Source organism: Cucumis sativus, chromosome 7 (genome assembly GCF_000004075.3).
Source record: "Cucumis sativus cultivar 9930 chromosome 7, Cucumber_9930_V3, whole genome shotgun sequence".
In the NCBI taxonomy this organism is placed as follows: domain Eukaryota; kingdom Viridiplantae; phylum Streptophyta; class Magnoliopsida; order Cucurbitales; family Cucurbitaceae; genus Cucumis; species Cucumis sativus.
Genome location: NC_026661.2, coordinates 6643919 through 6663412, shown reverse-complemented (window position 1 = coordinate 6663412; position 19494 = coordinate 6643919). Strand labels below are relative to the sequence as shown.

At 35.6% G+C, this 19494-nt stretch overlaps 2 protein-coding genes and 1 long non-coding RNA gene across 8 annotated transcripts; 2 read left to right on the top strand and 1 right to left on the bottom strand.

Annotated features, from left to right (window-relative positions):
• Nucleotides 1-760: 760 nt before the first annotated feature.
• On the top strand, nucleotides 761-2468 carry LOC105436110. 5 transcript variants are annotated; one of them, XR_004218042.1, is made up of 5 exons: nucleotides 761-1280; nucleotides 1390-1449; nucleotides 1527-1576; nucleotides 1884-2030; nucleotides 2136-2468. It is a non-coding gene; the product is annotated as an uncharacterized LOC105436110 (long non-coding RNA). The 5 variants fall into 5 exon arrangements; XR_004218043.1 differs by having other exon boundaries at nucleotides 1387-1449; XR_004218044.1 differs by having other exon boundaries at nucleotides 1384-1449.
• A 3062-nt stretch (nucleotides 2469-5530) lies between these two features.
• LOC116401617 (cleavage and polyadenylation specificity factor subunit CG7185-like) lies at nucleotides 5531-11183 on the bottom strand. 2 transcript variants are annotated; one of them, XM_031888686.1, is made up of 3 exons: nucleotides 8690-11183; nucleotides 8543-8570; nucleotides 5531-6116 (listed from the first exon to the last, which is right to left on the bottom strand). In XM_031888686.1, the coding sequence occupies exon 1, from the start codon at nucleotides 10890-10892 to the stop codon at nucleotides 8727-8729; it is 2166 nt and encodes a 721-aa protein (XP_031744546.1). In that variant the 5' UTR covers nucleotides 10893-11183; the 3' UTR covers nucleotides 5531-6116; nucleotides 8543-8570; nucleotides 8690-8726. The 2 variants fall into 2 exon arrangements, with proteins under 2 accessions (XP_031744546.1, XP_031744545.1); XM_031888685.1 differs by having other exon boundaries at nucleotides 8543-11181.
• A 5850-nt stretch (nucleotides 11184-17033) lies between these two features.
• LOC116405119 lies at nucleotides 17034-18302 on the top strand. Its single transcript, XM_031888822.1, has one exon. It carries the CDS (start codon nucleotides 17034-17036, stop codon nucleotides 18300-18302), a length of 1269 nt encoding a protein of 422 aa, XP_031744682.1.
• Nucleotides 18303-19494: the final 1192 nt, after the last annotated feature.

Here is a 19494-nt window from a genome sequence, read left to right as displayed (position 1 = left end):
TTGGGACTCTATTTTGCATATAATAGCAGCTTTTAGGCTACTATTAGCATGACACTATTTAAGGCCCTGTATGATAATGTGCAGATCCCCTGTTTGTTCGGCTGAGGTTAGTGAGCAAAGATTGATGGGTCTACTAATGAAGCTATACAGAAGATTAAAGCATGTATGCAAATAACACAGAGTAGACATAAAAGTTATGCTAATGTGAGGTGGAAAGATCTTGAATTTGATATGGGAGATATGATGTTCTTGAAAGTGGCACCTATGAAAAGTGTTCTGCGATTTGAAAAAAAGGGGAAGTTGAGTCCTCATTTTGTTGGACCGTTTGAGATTATTCTAGAGCAAATTGGTCTTGTGGTGTTGAGAAATTACGTGGCAAATCTGTCTCACGTAGTGGACTACAAACCATTGAAAATTGATGAGAATGTGAACTCTGTAAAGCAGCTAGTTGTAATTTTGACTAGAGAGGTAAAGATGCTTCATCAGAGATGAATTGCTTTAGTAAAAGTTTTGTGTCAAAATCATCGAGTGGAAGAGGCTACATGGAAGAGAGAAGATGATATGAGAGCTCGTTACCTATAGTTGTTCAAGGATTAGAACTTTTGATGACGAAAATTTCTTAAGGAGGGAAGAATGCAACACCCTAAATTTTGAGGTATTTTTCTCAACCAAATTGTCATATTTTAGTAAGATTTTAATAATATTAATAATAAGATATTATATATACTTATTATTATCAATCATAATTAATTTTGCCTTTCCCTCACTCGGTTCACGTGCCCCCTCCTTTCTCATTCTACTTCACGATTTGAATGTCCTAGCTACTGTCGCCTACAACTTCTTCTCCGTCACTATCCTTCAGTTTTGCTTCTCGTCATTCGCCCATCTCAACGTCTCTCTGTGTCATTTGAAGTCCAGCCGCTGTTCATCGCACGGAAAGCCGTTGAGGAGTCTGAGCCTGTCTTCTTTCATATTACGCGCTAGTGTTCTCTCTGTCAAGTCGGTGTTCCTCCTTTCGCCGCAAGCTTCTTATCAGTCACCCAAAGATGAAGCCTCCATGTTGCGTCGTCCAGATCTGAATCAAGCGATTAGTTGCAACTCTGAGTTCCCTTTCGAGCGTCTTCTTCAAATCTAAGCCACGAGCGCGAGTTTCCTTTCCCAGTTGGACAAACGCGTCTTCCTTCTTCCTCACCAAGCTGCGCAACTACATTTGTGTTGTGTCCCAGATCTCATGGATCTGTCTATGTTAGTCGAGTCGCGTGAGCCAAGCCAACTCTTTGGTGAGTTTTTTATGGGTTTTCACATGGGTTATTTAAGGAACTAAATTTAGATTAAATTGGAATAAAAATTTAGATTATTTTCTTATTGATTTTGCTATTGGAGAAGTAGCATTTGAGTTATTGGAATTCACGTCGAGATTGGAGTGGGTTTTAAGTCTCCATTGCTTGGGTAAGTTTGAGAAAGTCACACTTGGATGAATTGATGGATTTAATTGCAAAAGTTATTGATTTTCTGTTTATATTTAGGTTGGTTCGTCTCAACCTTAGTTCAACCAAGGAATTTTGTTAATCTCGAGGTAAGGGATTTTCTACTAATGAAACCTATATTGAAGTTGGAATGTATTACTGAAAGGACTTGACTGCTATAAGTAGATTTGAAGGTGTTGATGGATTACACTTAACTGAGATGATTTAACTATTATGTAGATTTGAATATGTTAATTGATGACTCGCACTATTGAATAGACTATGTTATGCACTAGTGTGTTTATTTTTTACTCGCTATGTGTAAAGGAGTATTGTCGATAATTTTAATTCTACTTTGATGTGAATGCCATGAACTGTTTGGACTGAATTGGAGAAAATTATTAACTTTATCTATAGGATTGTGTACCTTGAACAGTGTCTTACCGGATCACTAGACTGATGAGTGCATCCTTTCGGGATCACAAGACTAATGTGTGCATCCTTTAGAATCACTAGACTGATTGACGTATGTCCTACAGGATCACAAGACTGTTATGGTGCAAGGTACCTCTTAACAAGACATTAATCATTTTTACCCCTAACGAGACTAGTAGTGGATCTCTTATTGGGTATATTTTATATTCACTCTTTCCATGTTTAACTTTTCAGGTAAAGGTAATACGAGAGGTAAATCGGCGTGGGGCAAGAAGGACTCGTGATCATCATATGGGAACACTCTTTCAAAATGCTTCCACTTAACGTTTTTACTATTTTTCTTTTTTTGTTAAGTTTTGATGATTGAAATGAGTTTCATGTTCAGAACATGTTTGTTTCTTAATGACTTTATAAACGCTACTTTTGAACGTTTATTTTGTTTGAAATAGGGCCAGAATAAAGTTTCTTTGGTGTCTATTTTAAATAGATTTTACGAACTTTTATATTTGAATGGAGTGTCTTTGTGTTGAAGTAGTGGCCTCAGCTTGGTCTGAGGGTTGTTATATATTCTTATTTTCTTCTTTATTGGGTCCTTGATAGCTGAAAAAGTAGTTTGCATGTGATATATTAAAGAAACATCTACAGAGCATGTATGTTCACCATCAAACCTAGTAACAAACAAAAACATTTGTCATCATTGAAACAGCATGAAGCACATACTGACCATAAACATTCTTCAAATATGCACACCACAATCAAAACTTGCTTGTCTTATTTAATAGTACAATATTGAAAATTCTCTAATGGTAATGGCTTGCAAGTATTTTTTCAACAAAGCCTTCATTGAAAACATGTCATGGATTTTTACTTCAAAAATGGAAAAATCTTTGACATATCAACATTAAAAAAGAAAAGAGAAACGGCCCCCATATGCATGGATGCCTATTGGCAATGAATTGGAAGCTCTAAAATCTAAAGTAATAGCAAAGCAGACAACAAAGTGAACAATAATGAGAGCAATGTGTCGGTCCACATTTGATGTTATTATGTGGTAAACTCATTTGACATTGATATCATTGGTAATAGGCAAGTAATTTTTCAGACATTATATAGGACCTAAGCAGAGATATATATCTAGATTATCCATATTAACAAAAATGTCTAACTTGGATATAAGACTATTGTGTAACTCTTGAAAAGACATCTGTTCATAAACTAAAATTCATGATACATTACAATGTGTGTTTGATACCAAAAAAGCAGTTATGTAGAATGATAATTGGAAAAAATATAGAAGATAAAAAAATATGAACTCACATAAAAACGTTAAGAGATGAATGACAAAAGAATACTAGATTTGACTAGAAGAAGAAAAAATGGACAGAAAATATATTTGTTAATTAAATTCAAAATACAACATTCCTTCTTGTATGTTATATATACTATAATTAGTTAGATCACTCATAAATGTAATCAAATAAATTCAATAAAAAGAAAAATATTAAATAATTAATATAGCATACCAATTTTCCTATATATCTTTTATTTTAAATAAACGATAATTTAGTCCATAAAATTTGCTAAATTTTATTAATAAAAATAATTGTGAATATAAAATTTGCTAAACCTTATTAATAAAAATAATTGTGAATATAAAATTTGCTAAACCTTATTAATAAAAATAATTGTGAATATAAAATGAAAAATAACTGACTAGAGCATTTCTTTCTATTTTATGAGTTTGTTATATATATATATATTTTTAAAAAAGTCCTTTTTAAAATTATCATTATTATTAGATTACCTTTCTAAATTTTCTTCCATTGTTTATTTAAACTTAATGTTTCCTTAAATTTTGATTATTTTTTCCTTTTTATAGATTGCTAAATTTTTCAATAATTTAGATTAAAATACTAGTTTGTTTCAATTTGAAGTCAGCATATTATGATAAAGAAAAAAATAATAATGATCTTTTTGTGATAAAAGTCTATAAAAACGATGTAAAAAAATGAAAAATAAGAAATAAGTTTGTAATATTTTGGTATGTGTCATCTTGGTGGTCAATATTTTAATCATGCAAGTATCAGTTTATATGTTTTGTATTAGAACCAATTTTGTATCTCCAGAAAAGGGAGCTTTACGAATGGAATATATGAAGGGATCCATTACGATACATTTTTAACAATTCATTGTGAACTAAAGTACCGCTCAAAATGACAAAAAAAAATGGATAGCTTTTTAAACCAAAATTAAAATCTAGTTAATTTTGTATAAATTGGGCAACATATACTTTTAATTATATTTTTAAAAAAATGATATTTCATGTATATAATTATTTGTGTGATAAAAAAATTATACCTGGTCTAAAATAGGGGGTTTTTTAAAAAAATATAACAAATCGATAAAATATTTACATTGTATAGAAAAATTCTGAAGACCAAAAAAAGTCACAGACCTACAATAGAAAATATAAATAATGCCTCGATGAACAAGCGATTAACCGCACACACACGCGTACGAGTAATTTTCTTCTAAATGATAGTGTAATGTAGTCTAAATGAATGATCTACTATCATTTAGATAATAATTCATGATTGTATAGTTCTTTTTAACAATTGAAAAAAAGACTTCAAATTTAAATGATCGTGTTGACCATGTAAACAATTGTGTTAACCATAACAAACTATCGTGTTGATTATGGTAAGTGATTGTATAATTCAATGTAAGTTATTGCTAAAAACTTCAAATCAAACGATCGTGTTGATCATACTAAACGATCGTGTTAACTAAGGTAAGCGATCGTTTAGATCATACCAACATGATCGTATAGTTCGTTTTAAATTATGAGAATTTCAGTGACTGTGTTGATCATGGTAAATGATCGTTTAGATCACGTCAATATCATTATTTCGAACGATCTTGACATTCTTGAATATGAGGAAGATGAAGTAGTTTCATATAATCTTATTTGAAAATGGTGAAGATGAGATAAGAGATTAAAGAAAAGAATGAATCGCTTCAAAATAGAAAAATGAAAATCTGAAAGAAGCGATGAAGACATCTAGAAAAGAAGATGAATAAATTGCAAAGAACAAAAAAAAAAAAAGAAGTGTTTGCGAAAGTAAATACGGTTGGATAAAAGTTTGAGCTGGGTCAAACTATTAATAAAATAGTTCAATTTACGTATGTATCTGGTTGATACACGCTGACAACCAAAAGGATTTAGGTTGCATACCTCTCCCACAAAAAGTTATTAGAACAGACTCAGAAAACACCAAACCAAAGTATTCATCAACCAATTTCTTCCTTTCGTGAGAAGTGTTTCACCTAGAAACACATTTTTCAAAAGGCATACCTAACACATAATTCCATGAAGAATGGAACCATAAAATAAATTAATTATTGTAAATAACAAAACTATCAAAAACAAATAAAATTTCAAATTCTTCCAACAATAGACCAGACCCTAATAGACTAATGGATAGAATTTAAAATTTATTATGCTGTATTTGAAATGCTCCCAAAAGGAAATAAAAACTATCAAATCAACCAGACAAGTGTCCCAAAAAGAGACAAGCTAAAGAAAAAACAGCTTTAAATGACCACATCTCTAGGGGAACGATAACAGGTTGATACAAGAATAGTGTTATATACAACCTCTGAAAAACTACATCTAGTCATCTGAGAACATGTACATACAAGAGAGAACTACATCTAGTGAATTGGTAACAGATACATACAACCTTTGAAAGGGTAAAGAAACAGCTCTAAAAGAATGGGTTAGCTCTACATCTTCACAGTAGAATGACTAAGGTGTGGTATCAAAAGAAAAAAAGGGAAGGTGTGAATATATGATACAACAACCCATAAAACAAAATAACGCACAACACAACATCTGCCACACTAAGATACTCTAACAACATAGTAAGCTATTACATGTCCGATAACATTCAGACATGACCAGGACTCCATCAATATTTTAAAGCCATTACAACCAAGAATATCAATGTCATCAAGTGCCAAGAAGTCAAGAAGAAACATCATTCAAAAGAAACGTCAGAACTGTTTAAACCAAGAAGTTCCTTTATCAAATTTATAGAGCGAGAAGGTATTGTCATGCATGGGTTCTCTCTAGGCAGACGAGAATTTAGAGGCCTCTGCTGTCGTCCCTAAGCCAACTTTTGTTCCACGAACGGAATCTGCTGTCCTTTTAGGCTACAAAACAACAGAAAACGAGAGGTATTTCCAATCAGAATCAGAATCAAAGTTAATGTCGTGCTCACCTATTGATAATTAGTATATCAACATAAAGCTACCAAAATCTATGTAGATAGTTATTACTTATTGGCAACTGAGTAGATGAGACAAATTTGACATCCAATGTCTAAAATAGAATTAACTCTGACATGTTTTGTTTAGATGAAATAGAACTTCATCCCTCTATCAGATAAAAGTGAGAAAGAATGGGGCTTCAGAGAATGAAAATAATCATGTAAGCTCAAACAAAAGAATTAACCAACTCATTCTTTATTTAGGCGATAGTACAACCAAGGTTACGGCAGTGAGAATACGGAAATTCAAACGGTAAGGGAGCATGGAATCCTATGAAGCATGAACAATGTAGCTTCAGGTGATTTTTTCTTTTCATTAAAACAAAACGCTTTCATGGAGAAAAATGGAAACACAAGGACATACAAAAACCAAGCCCACAAAAAAAAGGAACCAATCATATAAAATTTTGTTTGTAGATAAAACTTTGCCCAAAGAAAAAAATAAAACCTAATAAAGACCAAATATCACTAGGCTCCATATCCAACCATCTACACAGAATTGATCCTTTCCCCCAAATATTCCATATTTGAGCCCAAGATTTCGTATATGGCACACACCTCTGCCAGTGCAACCATAAATAAATGACCCTTCTCACATAAAGGCGAATTGAGGAAAAACTCCCCAATCACATATTTGGTGCCCCTATGATGGGCAAGCATCAAACCAAACGTCTAGAAGAAAAAAATTCCAAACAGAATGAGCATATTCATATCTCCAAAGAATGTGATCTAGATCTTCCACCACCTTCTGAGAGCTGATCCAAAGTGTTCAAGTGTCCACATAAAGTTTGCTAAAGAAAGAACCACGCTTTACTAGGGATCTTAATTCCCCACTGAGTAGAAAAAAAACTCACTAGACTCTAGAGGGAGAGGGTGATACGACCGTACTCTTACTCATTCTAACACTGTTACACATCATGTTCTTGAATAGTTACTGTTAAAAGAAGTTTACGAGACAAGCATGGAGATGACTATCTTGGTATTTTGGAATGATTAGGATGGATGTCTCCCTCCCTAGAAAGGAAAATACAAAAACAGTTGGATCATTACTTGATAAGCTTGGGGCAACATCTTCCTTGCCAATTTTTTTTTGTTTCAGCGGTGTCAAAGACAAATTGTTCAGGAAAGGTGAATGTTTTAGACAAGTTGATATTTTTTGAAAGCTCAAATACGCAGCCCAAGCCCAGTGTTTATATCTACGTGTATTACACCCAACCTAGCAGCCTAAGCCCAACATCAAAATAGATCAAACCAACTGGTAAATCTCGAATCAAACCAACTAAGCCATCGGTTGATAAGTACAAGGGCATTTCAATAAGCCTTTTACTTTGCACTTTGTATTTTTTACCGTTCAGCTTCAGTTCTTCAATCAAACTAAGCCAAACCAAATTGATTATCCCTTAAGATCTGGTTAGAATTATAGAAACTAATCAGTCTAATCTAGAACTTACAACTTTAGAGAGAAAATTAGAAACAAAGGGATAATGACGAACTTTCCAGAACAAAACTACAATTAGCCATTTTACTTCGTACTTTGTATTTTTGGCTGTTCAGCTACAGTTCTTCAATCAAACTCAGCCAAACCAAATCAATTGTCCCTCTAGATCTTGTAAGAATTTGAGAAATTAATCAGTCTAATCTAGAACTTACGACTTTAGCAATAAAATTAGAAACAGAAGGATAATGACAAACTTTCCAGAACAAAACCATATTAACCTTTTAATTTCCAACCTCATAAAGTATGGCATATTTCATCATATCTATCACATAATATTTCAAAACAAAATATCACAGAGTAGCTTTTAAATTTAGATGTGAAAATCCAAATGTATGAAAAATTACAATATAATTAGAAATATCTAATAGAAGTCTCCAAATTCCTAATCATGTCTCTGCTTAATTTTTTTTATTATAGATAATGTAAATGTTAATGAGCCCATGTCTTCAGTATCTTAATCAAGCATGGAATCAATGGATGCTATCCTTTGTAATTATGAAAAGGAAACATAAAACTAGTGGTAAAAATGAGGTCTGTAAAGAATACCAAACAACAATAAATTGTAAAACTATGGTGATAAAATCAACAATGATATTAATTCTAAGAACCAAAAATCAAACATTGCTGCAATTTTATGTTAAAGAAGAAATCTCATTAGAGCATCAATAGAATAAGTTTTAAACAACTTCATCAATTAGCATGACCATATTCAAAGACCTTAGAACGTCAATAATGTATCAAACAAAGGCTGCAAATCTACCAGAATTTAATTTTGAAAAATTGGTAAAAGGGAAAGGCTTGTATGAGCTTACTTTTCTTGCACCAAAAATGACCATGCTCCTGTAGGTAGAAGACATACGTGAAGTTCAAACGATAAACAGCATAGGCAAAAAGGTAATGATGAATCAAAGAGCCCATAACATCGAAGAGAGAACCCAAATGCACATAGAAAGCCATACTCTATATAGTTTAAAGCATGTATGCTAAATGATTCAGCTATTCAGAAGTAAGCCTCCGCCTTTTCCCATAATCAGCATCCCTTGATCTAGAACGATTTTCTTCTTCTTGCGATAATCGGGACTTGCTATGAGTCCTTGATGACCGTCCCCTTTCCCAATCCTCATCATGCTCTGGTTCCCGGTCTCTGTACCTATGATGATCTGAATATTTGTCCCTGTCGTCCTTGTACCTATCACGGTCACGATCCCTTTCACGTTCACGATCACGTTCATGATGGCCACGCTCATAATCTCGGGATCGTTCTCTATCCCTCTCTCGATCCCTATCTTTATCCCTTTCACGCCCTATATCTCTATCTTCACGAGGCCTTCTATCTGGCCAGTCATGGTCAGGTCCCGGATCTTTTTCTTTGGATCTCTCTCTATCATAACCAACATCTCTATCATCTCGATACCTTCTATCAGAAGACTGTGACCAGTCCCTTTCAGAGCCTCTATCTTTCTCCTTCGCAGAATTTGCCCATGGCCCTCTTTCATGACTGCCTTCACCATAATGCTGGTCAGAACCAGCTTCTTCTCCATAACTAGACTCACCTGCTCTCCCTCCTCCTTGCTCTTCACTGCCCCATCCACCCATACTAGGATCAGACCACATTCCCATATTAGGCCCATCAACGCCCGATGTTGGCATCATCCCCATTCCATTCATAGGCATACCTCTTCCAAAAAATGCTGGGTTCACATGAGGAGCTACACCAGGAAGGCCAACACCCCCGACGGGAGGAAAGGATGACAAAATTCCAGAGAAAGGGGGAGCCGGGGCTCCAGGAAAACCACCATATGTACCCATTCTTCCCATGGGTGCACCAAAAGATGGATCAAAACCTTGACCCATCATTGACTGGGGATGCAATAAAGGAGGGGTAGCACCAATACCTTGGCCAAAGCCATTTCCACCATTTCCCATTATACCTCTGCCACCCATCCCACCACCCCTACCCCTCATTTGGCCAGCTGGTCCTCGACCACCCATTCCATGAGCATTACTCCTTCCCCAATTACCTCTCCCAGAACCTCTATTGTTATCACCACCTTGATAGTTACCACCCGTTGCAATACTATTTCCACCAATTTTACCTACAGCCTCGTTAGGCGCTCTCCTTGCTTGAGGATTAGTAGCTTGGGCTATCTGCTGGTTCCTGCTAACTTGGGCTTCTCCCATCTTCTTAACACTAAACGGTGATGCATATGCAACTACACATGGACGTCCATTAAAAATATGGCCATTCATTCCCTCCTTGCAAGCTGTGGCAGCAGAAGGATCATAAAACTCAACCTGGCAGTAGCCTTTTGATTTTCCACTGGCTTTCTCGTCATAAAACTTGACCTCCTTCAACGGACCATACTTGCAGAGTTCCACCTCAAGCTCCGCATCTGTAGTCCACCAATGTAAATCCCCAACAAACAAAATTGTTCCACCGCCACCTCCCCCTGCACTCCCGATATTACCAAACCCGTTTCCACCAACCCCATTGACATTAACTCCACCACCTTGCCTTAGCAAACCTTCATTTTCTACACTCCCAGGATTTCCTAAGACTCCGCTCTGAGGTGGTTGGTGATGGTGCTGCGGCTGTGGCTGTGGCTGCGGCTGCGGCTGTGGCTGTGGCTGTTGCTGTTGCTGTTGCGGAGCCTGATGCCCAGCTACGTTATTACTACTTCGCTCCTCCAACTCGATGGCTTTGCTCCCTTGCCCTAATTCAACTCTGATCCCAACTCCTGTGCCTACAGGCGGCCCCGATCCCACCCCACCTCTGATAGCCATCTCATTCGTTCTTAAATCTGGAATCTGATTGTAACCCTCTGTTACTCTCTCCGAAACAGTACGCCCACCGGCATCTCCTAAACCAGTAACTTCAGTCGCACCTCCACCAATACCAGGTATGGAAGCAGCGGAACTGGGTGGTACAGGTGCAGGAGGCTCCATCTTGGGTTCCTCCTCCCTCTTGAATCCCAAATCATCGCTCTTCCTCAACGACTGAAGGAACCCCTCCCCAACATTAACATCGTTATACAGGTCCTCGTATTCATCCTCGTCTTCGCCCAAGAAACCATCATCAGCAACGGCCGAAATGGCCTCGTTCCGATGGAACTGATCAATCTGATCCACACCCTCACCGAACCCACCCTCTCCTTCGTCCATCTATGCCTTCTTCAACGACCTGCTCTAAAGATTCATTCAAATTCAGAAATAGAAGGCAGGCAGCGTGAGAAAGTGGATCAAAGCGGTAAGGAAACAAATTTCAAAGTAAGGAAGAGAAGTTAAAAGTCAGAGATGAAAGCCCCAATTAGGGAAGAACTGCAGAAGAAAAGAGGAAGAAGAACACACAAAGAGGAGAGAGAAAGAAACCCTAATCTCGAATTGCGCGTGGAAATCCTGCCAATTTCTTCCCCATCGTCTTCTCAATTTGGTTTTTTTCTCTTTTTTCTCTGTCCTCTTTTTTTAAAAAAAAAATTGTATATCTACAAATAAGGTTATTTGTTGTTAAATATTACGTGAATATGGGAAAGTTTCAATTTTTCATGTATAACAAAGTAAATAAATTTATGTGAATGTTAAATATGATAAAATGTTTTAGAAATATATTTTTGGAAAAAAATAATCTAAATTATCCATTTTCTTTTAATAATTATGGGTCATGCTACCTGATTTTGTAATTGTCTTCAATATATTTTTAATTTCAAAATCTTAATTTTTATGCTTATTCTAGGAAAAAAAAAGTATGGTCAGAAAAAAAATGAAAATATTTACAAAATATTAAAAAAAAAACGTAAATAAACTCTAAAGAGTCAGATAAATTTTGGTCTGTAAATAATTTTAATATTTTGGTTATGTTTTAAAATGTTAAAAAAACTTAGGAAAAACTTAACTTGTAGTTCTTTGTAAAACACTTTTTAGACTTGTTTTTTAAACTTAGCATTAAACTTATCTAATAAAACTATTTAGCATAGCATAAACTAATTCAAGTCAAATGAAATCAAATTAGTTTTGTTATGGAGGAGTTGATTTTGGTCGGATCTAAGAAAATATAAGATTTGTGAAGAAAATATCATATTTGTGAAGAGAATTTGATCGAGCAAAAGCAATACAAAAACTAGAAGAAAAGGTCAAACATCAATACTTTTGTCTACTCAACCAAAATGATCTCACAAGATGGGAGAAAATGGGAGAGAAGAATTTTCAAAGATTGAGATTTTTTTTTTCCTTGAGAAAGTTTATTCTGAAGTATGTGTTCCATGACCCAAAAATCATAACTTAATCTATTTTATAAAACGTATCATCACCTGTTTGTTATGTGAAATACTAGATTTACCTTTGTCACGCCCTGCCCCAAGGTCACTTCATGCAACCATGTGGAGGCATGATCACCTAGACACTCAACGCATATTTCCTTACGAGATAGCACGTTGAACACTTAGTAAACAGAATACAACACCTCAATCAATCTAATTAATGCAACTTGAATCTTTATACTTATCATAACACACGACAAGGATCACAGCACAAGATAACAAACAAACTTCTTTATTGACTTAACAACTTGCGTTCCAAATATAATACAATACACACTTTCTTTTACAATAAAGTGTATGAGTACCTCGTCTGACTTCATCTTGCCTTACAAAGCTTGGATGAGTACCTTTCTCATCACATTGCCTAGCTTCAACGCTAACTCCAAAACGTCTTCTTCCAAAAACAACCCTTTTATTCTATACTCGGACCTCACAATTCTTCCCTTCTTTAAGAATTTCATCCTAGAAATTCTATCTCCATGGTCCTTTTTTCTTTGTCTAACACTAGACCTCCTCACATAGCTTGCTGAACATAGTGAGAAGCCACTCTCGTCTATGTTGGTTCTTCGACTACCTTAAAACAATGATTTGTTTTGGTAATGTCCAACTTTACCACACTTAAAACAATGGTTTCTATTCTGCCTACAAACTCCTGAGTGTCTCTTACCACACTCCATGTACCTTGGTTTTTGATCGCTTGTCCAATGTGATCCTTAGCTTGCTTACTGGATCCTTCAACACTTTTCATTTCTTCTTCTCCACTAAACATACAATTTAACTTCTTTTCTCTCAAACTCTTCTCTTCTTCTGCCAAACAGCTCTCAACTCACATGGATACCACAATCAGCTTAAAAAAAAAAACAAACAAACCAATCCGCACTAGTCGTCACTAGAGCTTGAATTTATGTTCTTAAACCTTCCTCAAAACGCTTACACTTACCTGTTTCATCCAACACAAAGGTTATCACATACTTAACTAACTCAGTAAATTTCTTCTCATACTCCGTGATAGTCACATATCGTCTTGCACTAAATTCATAAACTCTTTCCTCTTCGCATCACAAAACGAACAAGAATAAAACTTATTCTGAAACACGCTTCTAAACTCCTCCCATAAGACAAAGTCTACACCTCCAGATTTTGCTGCATGGAGAATCCACCAATCCTCAGATCCTCTCCTTGCAACAAAAATGTTACCAATCTAACTCTTCTTTCTTTGGACACTCCATCACCCCAAAACATTTTTTCATCAAACTCAACCACTTCTCCACGTCAGCTGCGTTGGTTGTTCCTTTAAAAGTCGTTGCTCCTAACGCCTTCAGTCTTTCAATATTAAATTTCTTTTCCAAATTGCTTGTTAGTCCATCTACCAATCTTTGTGCCATTTTATGAAACAAATTTTCTTCCAACTCCCTCCTAGTATCTTGATTAACCGAATGACCTCTTAAATCCATAGTGGTCTCAGTTGTAGTATGTGCCAGCTTGTCCTCTTTCTCTTCCTTTTCTTAGCATAATGTCTTTCAAAATTTCCTACAAGAACAACTTAAAATTCAACTCAACTTTTCCAAAATTAACTACTTACAAACTTACACTTGTTCCATTCCCAAAGAACACATTGCTCTGATACCAACTTGGCATCAAACTATCAAGAACATAATTTAGACCTTATTCCTAAGAACTTATGCTCTTATACCGACTTATCACACTCCGCTCCAAGGTCACTTCATGCAACCATGTGAGGCATGATCGCCTAGACAGTCAACGTGTATCTCCTCACGAGATAGCACATTGAATGCCTAAGTAAACAGAATACAATAAACTTAAATTTACAATCTTAAGTTATTAAGTGACAAGGATCACAACACAAGATAACAAACAAACTTCTTTATTGACTTAACAACTTGCGTTTTAAATACAATACAATACACGCTTTCTTTTACAATGATAATTGAAAACAAAGACTTTAGGCTTCCCACACCTAGCTTGCCCGCCTCACCCTTATCAACTTGGCCTCAACCTCTTGGTACCTAAAAAAGGAAAACTTAAACAGTAGGTCAGAAACTTAAACCATAGGTCAAATACTTAGTGAGTGGTATTTTGGAAAATCTTTTAGGGAATACAATTCAATCATCAAATTTATTTTCATAAAACAGGTTCTCAATGCCTCATTTTAAATCATAAATCACAAATCACACATTAGCTTCCACTTATTCTTTTCACCAAGAATAGGAATCATTCTCACACATAGACTACTGATATTCATTACACTAGCATTCCTTGGAGAATTTAACGGTTCATTTTTCGTTGCTCAAGTTGCTAACTTAATACGCTCATTTCAACCCATTGGCCAACTTCTTAATGTCATGTGGTCCTTCCACCCTATGGTTGTTTTTACTCATTCTATGCACATAATAGCTAGCTCATCGATAGGAATAATAGCTAGCTCATTGATATGAATAAAAGCTAGCTCATCGATAGGAATAATAGCTAGCTCATTGATATGAATAAAAGCTAGCTCATCGATAGGAATAATAGCTAGCTCATTGATATGAATAAAAGCTAGCTCATTGATAGGAATAATAGTTAATGATTTACATGCATACAATCATAAAACATGAAACATTAGTTTAGAAACTTCATTTTCAATAATAAAGTATACACATCAACATTACAATACACGTTAAGCATTTCATAACAACATGAAGACTTGGAAAGAATGTTTTCAAAACACAATTTCTTTCTTTTAGAAAATTACTCACAAAAACACTTAGTTTCCTTCCTTCCTCTGAACGCCTAGAAAGAAACTACTCAACTGAGAACAATGTCAAATGTCTCGAAAGTTCACATCTAACTACTGCGTGGTCTTATTTTGAGCAATATTAAAGTTTTTTGCCCACAAAAGCTTAACGATGATGTCACAGACTTAGTTTTTCAGTTTCGTCCCCCAAAAGATAGAGAAAAGGGCTAATACTATGGCATAAAAAGAAACTACCCAACTTAGACAAATGTCAAAGGTCTCGAAAGTTTATATATAAATACTGGGTGAACTCATTTTGGGTAATATTAAAGTTTTTTGCCCATAAAAGCTGAATGGTGATACCCAGACTCAGTTTTTTTGGGTCGTCCCAAAATATTGAAAAAATGGCCAATGTTGTGCTCTAGAAAGAAACCACCGAACTTAGAACAATGTCAAAGGTCTCGAAGGTTCACATCTAATTACTAGGTGGTTTCATTTTGAGTAATATTAAAGTTTTTTGCCCACAAAAGCCAAACGGTAATGCCCAGACTCAGTTTCTTTGTTTCGTCCCAAAAAGTTGAAAAAATGATCAATGTTGTGCCCTAGAAAGAAACTACCCAACTTAGAAGAATGTCAAAGGTCTCAAACGTTCACATCTAACTATTGGGTGGTTTTATTGTGGGTAATATTATAGTTTTTTGTCCAGAAAAGTCGAAAGGTGATGCCCTAGACTCAGTTTTTTAGATCAATTCCAAAACGTTGAAAAAATTGTCAATGTTGTGGCCTAGAAAGAAACTACCCAACTTAGAAGAATGTCAAAAGTCTCGAAAGTTCACATCTAACTACTAGGTGGTCTAATTTTGAGTAATATTAAATTTTTGTCCACAAAAGTCGAACGGTGATGTCCTAGACATAGTTTTTAAGTTTCGTGGAAAAAATTGAAAATGGTGAATGCTATGGCCTAGAAAGAAACTACTCAACTTAGAACAATGTCAAAGGTCTCGAATGTTCACATCTAACTACTAGGTGGTCTCATTTGGAGTAATATTAAAGTTTTCTGCCCACAAAAGAAGAGCGATGACGCCCTAAACTCAGATTTTTAGTTTCGTCCCAAAATGTCGAGAAAAGGGTCAATCTTGTGATCTCACTAGAAGAAAACAACCCTACAATGACAGTTATATATCTCAAAAAATGAATGGAAGAAAAAAAAACTGTCACAAAATATAAAATTTCGCATTTTTGGCGGGAAAAGACGGAATTTTTCGGAAAACACTTTTCGCGACAGTTATTAAATGTCATAGAATGTTAGGGTTAAAAATTTTATTATTTTATATTTAAAAAATTAAAATTACATATTTATATTTTTTAAAAAAACCCAAATTCCCCAAATTCCCCAAAATTTTCCCCAAAATCTTCCTCCCATTCGCGTGCCCTAACTCTCCCCGAAATTTCTCCCAATTTCTTCCTCTCCTCCCGTCGGCGTTCTCCCATTTCTGACCGTCTGAAGTCCCGTCGGCACCACCACCCCCCTCCTGGCCGTCCGTCGAAACCTTCTCCACCAACCCGTCGCCACCACCAACCCGTCGCCACCACCCCCGTCTTCTCCAAACGTCTCCAATCAACCCAAACCTTCAAATTGTGGGCGTCGGTCCTCACCCCTCCCAACCGCCGGTAAGCTTCTCTTCCTTATCTCTTTCTCTCTCTCTCTCTCTATGAAGTTCTTCGTTGTCTCCATTGGATTGTTTCTTGAGTTTCATTTTATCCCAATTTCAGTCATTAATCTTTGATTTTCTGTTATATGACCTTAATTTGTTCTTGCAAGCACATGATCTTATTTTGTGAATTTGATTTATGCTCAATTTGTGTTTTCTAACGGTTAGCTTCTCTTCAATTTTAATTTCTGAGTTAGCTTATTAGTCTAATTACTTGTACAATGTAAGCCAAAGTACTTATACAAACCTACTCTAATCAACTAACTAAGGACAAACTATTGTTATAATTATTTGTCAACTAATTCCCTTCATCATTCATCATGTCTGTAAAGGAAATTGTCCTTGAAATGTTTTAGAATAATTGGGGGTTGTTGAACCTAGTCCATAAGTTTCCTTCAAGAAAATTCCTAAATGGTTCGTAATAAATTATTAAGTACTTTGAGGATTATCTACCGTTTTGAAAGTTTGAGTTTTAAAAGTTGTTGCCTATAATCTCTTTTGTAATCAGGTTTATTTCGAGGCCAACTTAGAATTCCACACAATGGACAAGTCATGGATGACCCAAAATAGGATGTCAAGAGAATATGATTTAGGAGTCGAAAGGTTCATTAAATTTGGGTTGAGTCATGCCAAAGGTCTTAATTCAATTAGATGTCCATGTTTGAATTGCGACAATCGTTTACTTAAGGATGTCTCAACAGTTCGGTATCATCTGTATGCCAATGGAATTGATAAGAGTTACAAGGTATGGTTCTGGCATGGTGAAGAATTGAACTCAGATAACGTTGCCAACACGATGGAAACTACAGTGGATGAAACTGATGAAAACGACGATTTATTTAATACAATTAATATGGTACAATCTGTTCAAGAACAATCTTTTAATGCATCAAATACCTTCGACACTATGTTTGATGACGCGAAGAAACCCTTATACCCAGGATGTAAGAAATTCACAAAGTTATCAGCCCTCGTGAGATTGTATAACCTGAAGGTTAGGTATGGTTGGACGAATACTAGCTTCTCTGAATTGCTGTCCATAATAAGTGATCTATTACCTGATAACAATGAAATTCCATGTTCTTTGTACGAAGCGAAGAAAACACTTGGTGCCCTAGGACTGAGTTACCAAAAGATTGATGCATGCCCTAATGATTGTTGCTTGTACAGAAAAGAATATGAAAAGTTGACCAAGTGCCCTAAGTGTGGTTTGTCAAGGTGGAAGATCGCTAAGAACTCAAAGAAGGAAAAAAGCGGTGTGGCTGCTAAGCAGATGTGGTACTTTCCAATAATTCCAAGATTTATAAGAATGTTCAAGAGATCTGAAAATGCTAAGAACTTGCGTTGGCATGCGATAGATAGACAAGTTGATGGTGTTTTGAGACACCCGACTGACACTCCATCATGGAGGTTGATAGACCACATGTGGCCAACCTTTGGGTCAGAACCGAGAAATCTCCGTTTGGGTTTGTCTACTGATGGAATTAACCCATTTGGAGATATGTCAACGACGTACAGTTGTTGGCCCATCATCACTACAATATACAACCTTCCACCATGGCTGTGTATGAGAAGAAAACATTTGATGCTGACAATGTTAATATCAGGTCCAAAGCAACCGGGGTACAATATCAATACGTACTTAGCACCTTTAATTGATGATCTACAAACGTTGTGGACGGATGGAGTTCGTTGTTTCGATGCATATAAGAAAGAATATTTCACACTGCGGGCTGTCTTATTATGGACCATCAACGATTTTCCAGCATACCCACATCTAACGACTGGGTGGTCTTATTTTAATCAATAAGAAACTACCCAACTTAGAACAATGTCAAAGGTCTCGAAAGTTCACATCTAACAACTGGGTGGTCTTATTTTAATCAATATTAAAGTTTTTTGCCCACAAAAGCCTAACGCTGATGTTGCAAACTTAGTTTTTTAGTTTCATCCCCCAAAAGGTGGAGAAAATGATTGATACTATGGAATAGAAAGAAACTACCCAACTTTGAAAAATGTCAAAGGTCTCGAAATTTCATATCTAAATACTGGGTCGTCTCATTTTGAGTAATATTAAAGTTTTTTGCCCACACAAGTCGAATGGTGATGTCCCAGGCTCAGTTTTTTAGTGTCATCCCAAAATATTGAAAAAAATGGCTAATGTTGTGGCCTAGAAAGAAACCACTCAACTTAGAACAATGTCAAAGGTCTCGAAGGTTCACATCTAACTACTAGGTGGTCTCATTTTGAGTAATATTAAAGTTTTTTGCCCACAAAAACCAAACGGTGATGCCCCAGACTCAGTTTTTTTGTTCCATCCCAAAACGTTGAAAAAAGAATAAATGTAGTGGCCTACAAAAGAAACTGCCCAACTTAGAAGAATGTCAAAGGTCTCGAAATTTTACATCTAACTAGTGGGTGGTCTCATTGTGAGTAATATTAAAGTTTTTTACCCAGAAATGTCGAACGATGATATTTTAGACTTAGTTTTTTAGATCCGTCCCAAAACGTTGAGAAAATAGGCAATGATGTGGCCTAGAAAGAAACTACCAAACTTAGAAGAATGTCAAAGGTCTCGAAAGTTCAAATCTAACTAGTGGGTGGTCTAATTATGAGTAATTTTAAAGTTTTTTGCCCAAAAAAGTTGAACAATGATGACTTAGACTCAGTGTTTTAGTTCCGTGCAAAACGTTGAGAAAATGGTCAATGATATGGCCTAGAAAGAAACTACCCAACTTAGAACAATGTCAAAGGTCTCGAAAGTTCACATCTAACTACTAGGTGGTCTCATTCTGAGTAATATTACAATTTTTTGTCAACAAAAGCCGAAAGGGGATGCCCCAAACTCAGTTTTTTAGTTTAGTCTCGAAACGTGTAGAAAATGGCCAATGTTGTGGACTATAAAGAAACTACTCAACTTAGAACAATGTCAAAGGTCTCGAAAGTTTACATCTAACTACCAAGTGGTCTCATTCTAAGTAATATTAAAGTTTTTTGCCCAC

What these genes read in the sequence shown, in the direction of transcription:
- LOC116401617 (XM_031888686.1), bottom strand. Translation starts at nt 10,892, where the DNA reads ATGGACGAAGGAGAGGGTGGGTTCGGTGAGGGTGTGGATCAGATTGAT.
- LOC116405119 (XM_031888822.1), top strand. Translation starts at nt 17,034, where the DNA reads ATGGACAAGTCATGGATGACCCAAAATAGGATGTCAAGAGAATATGAT.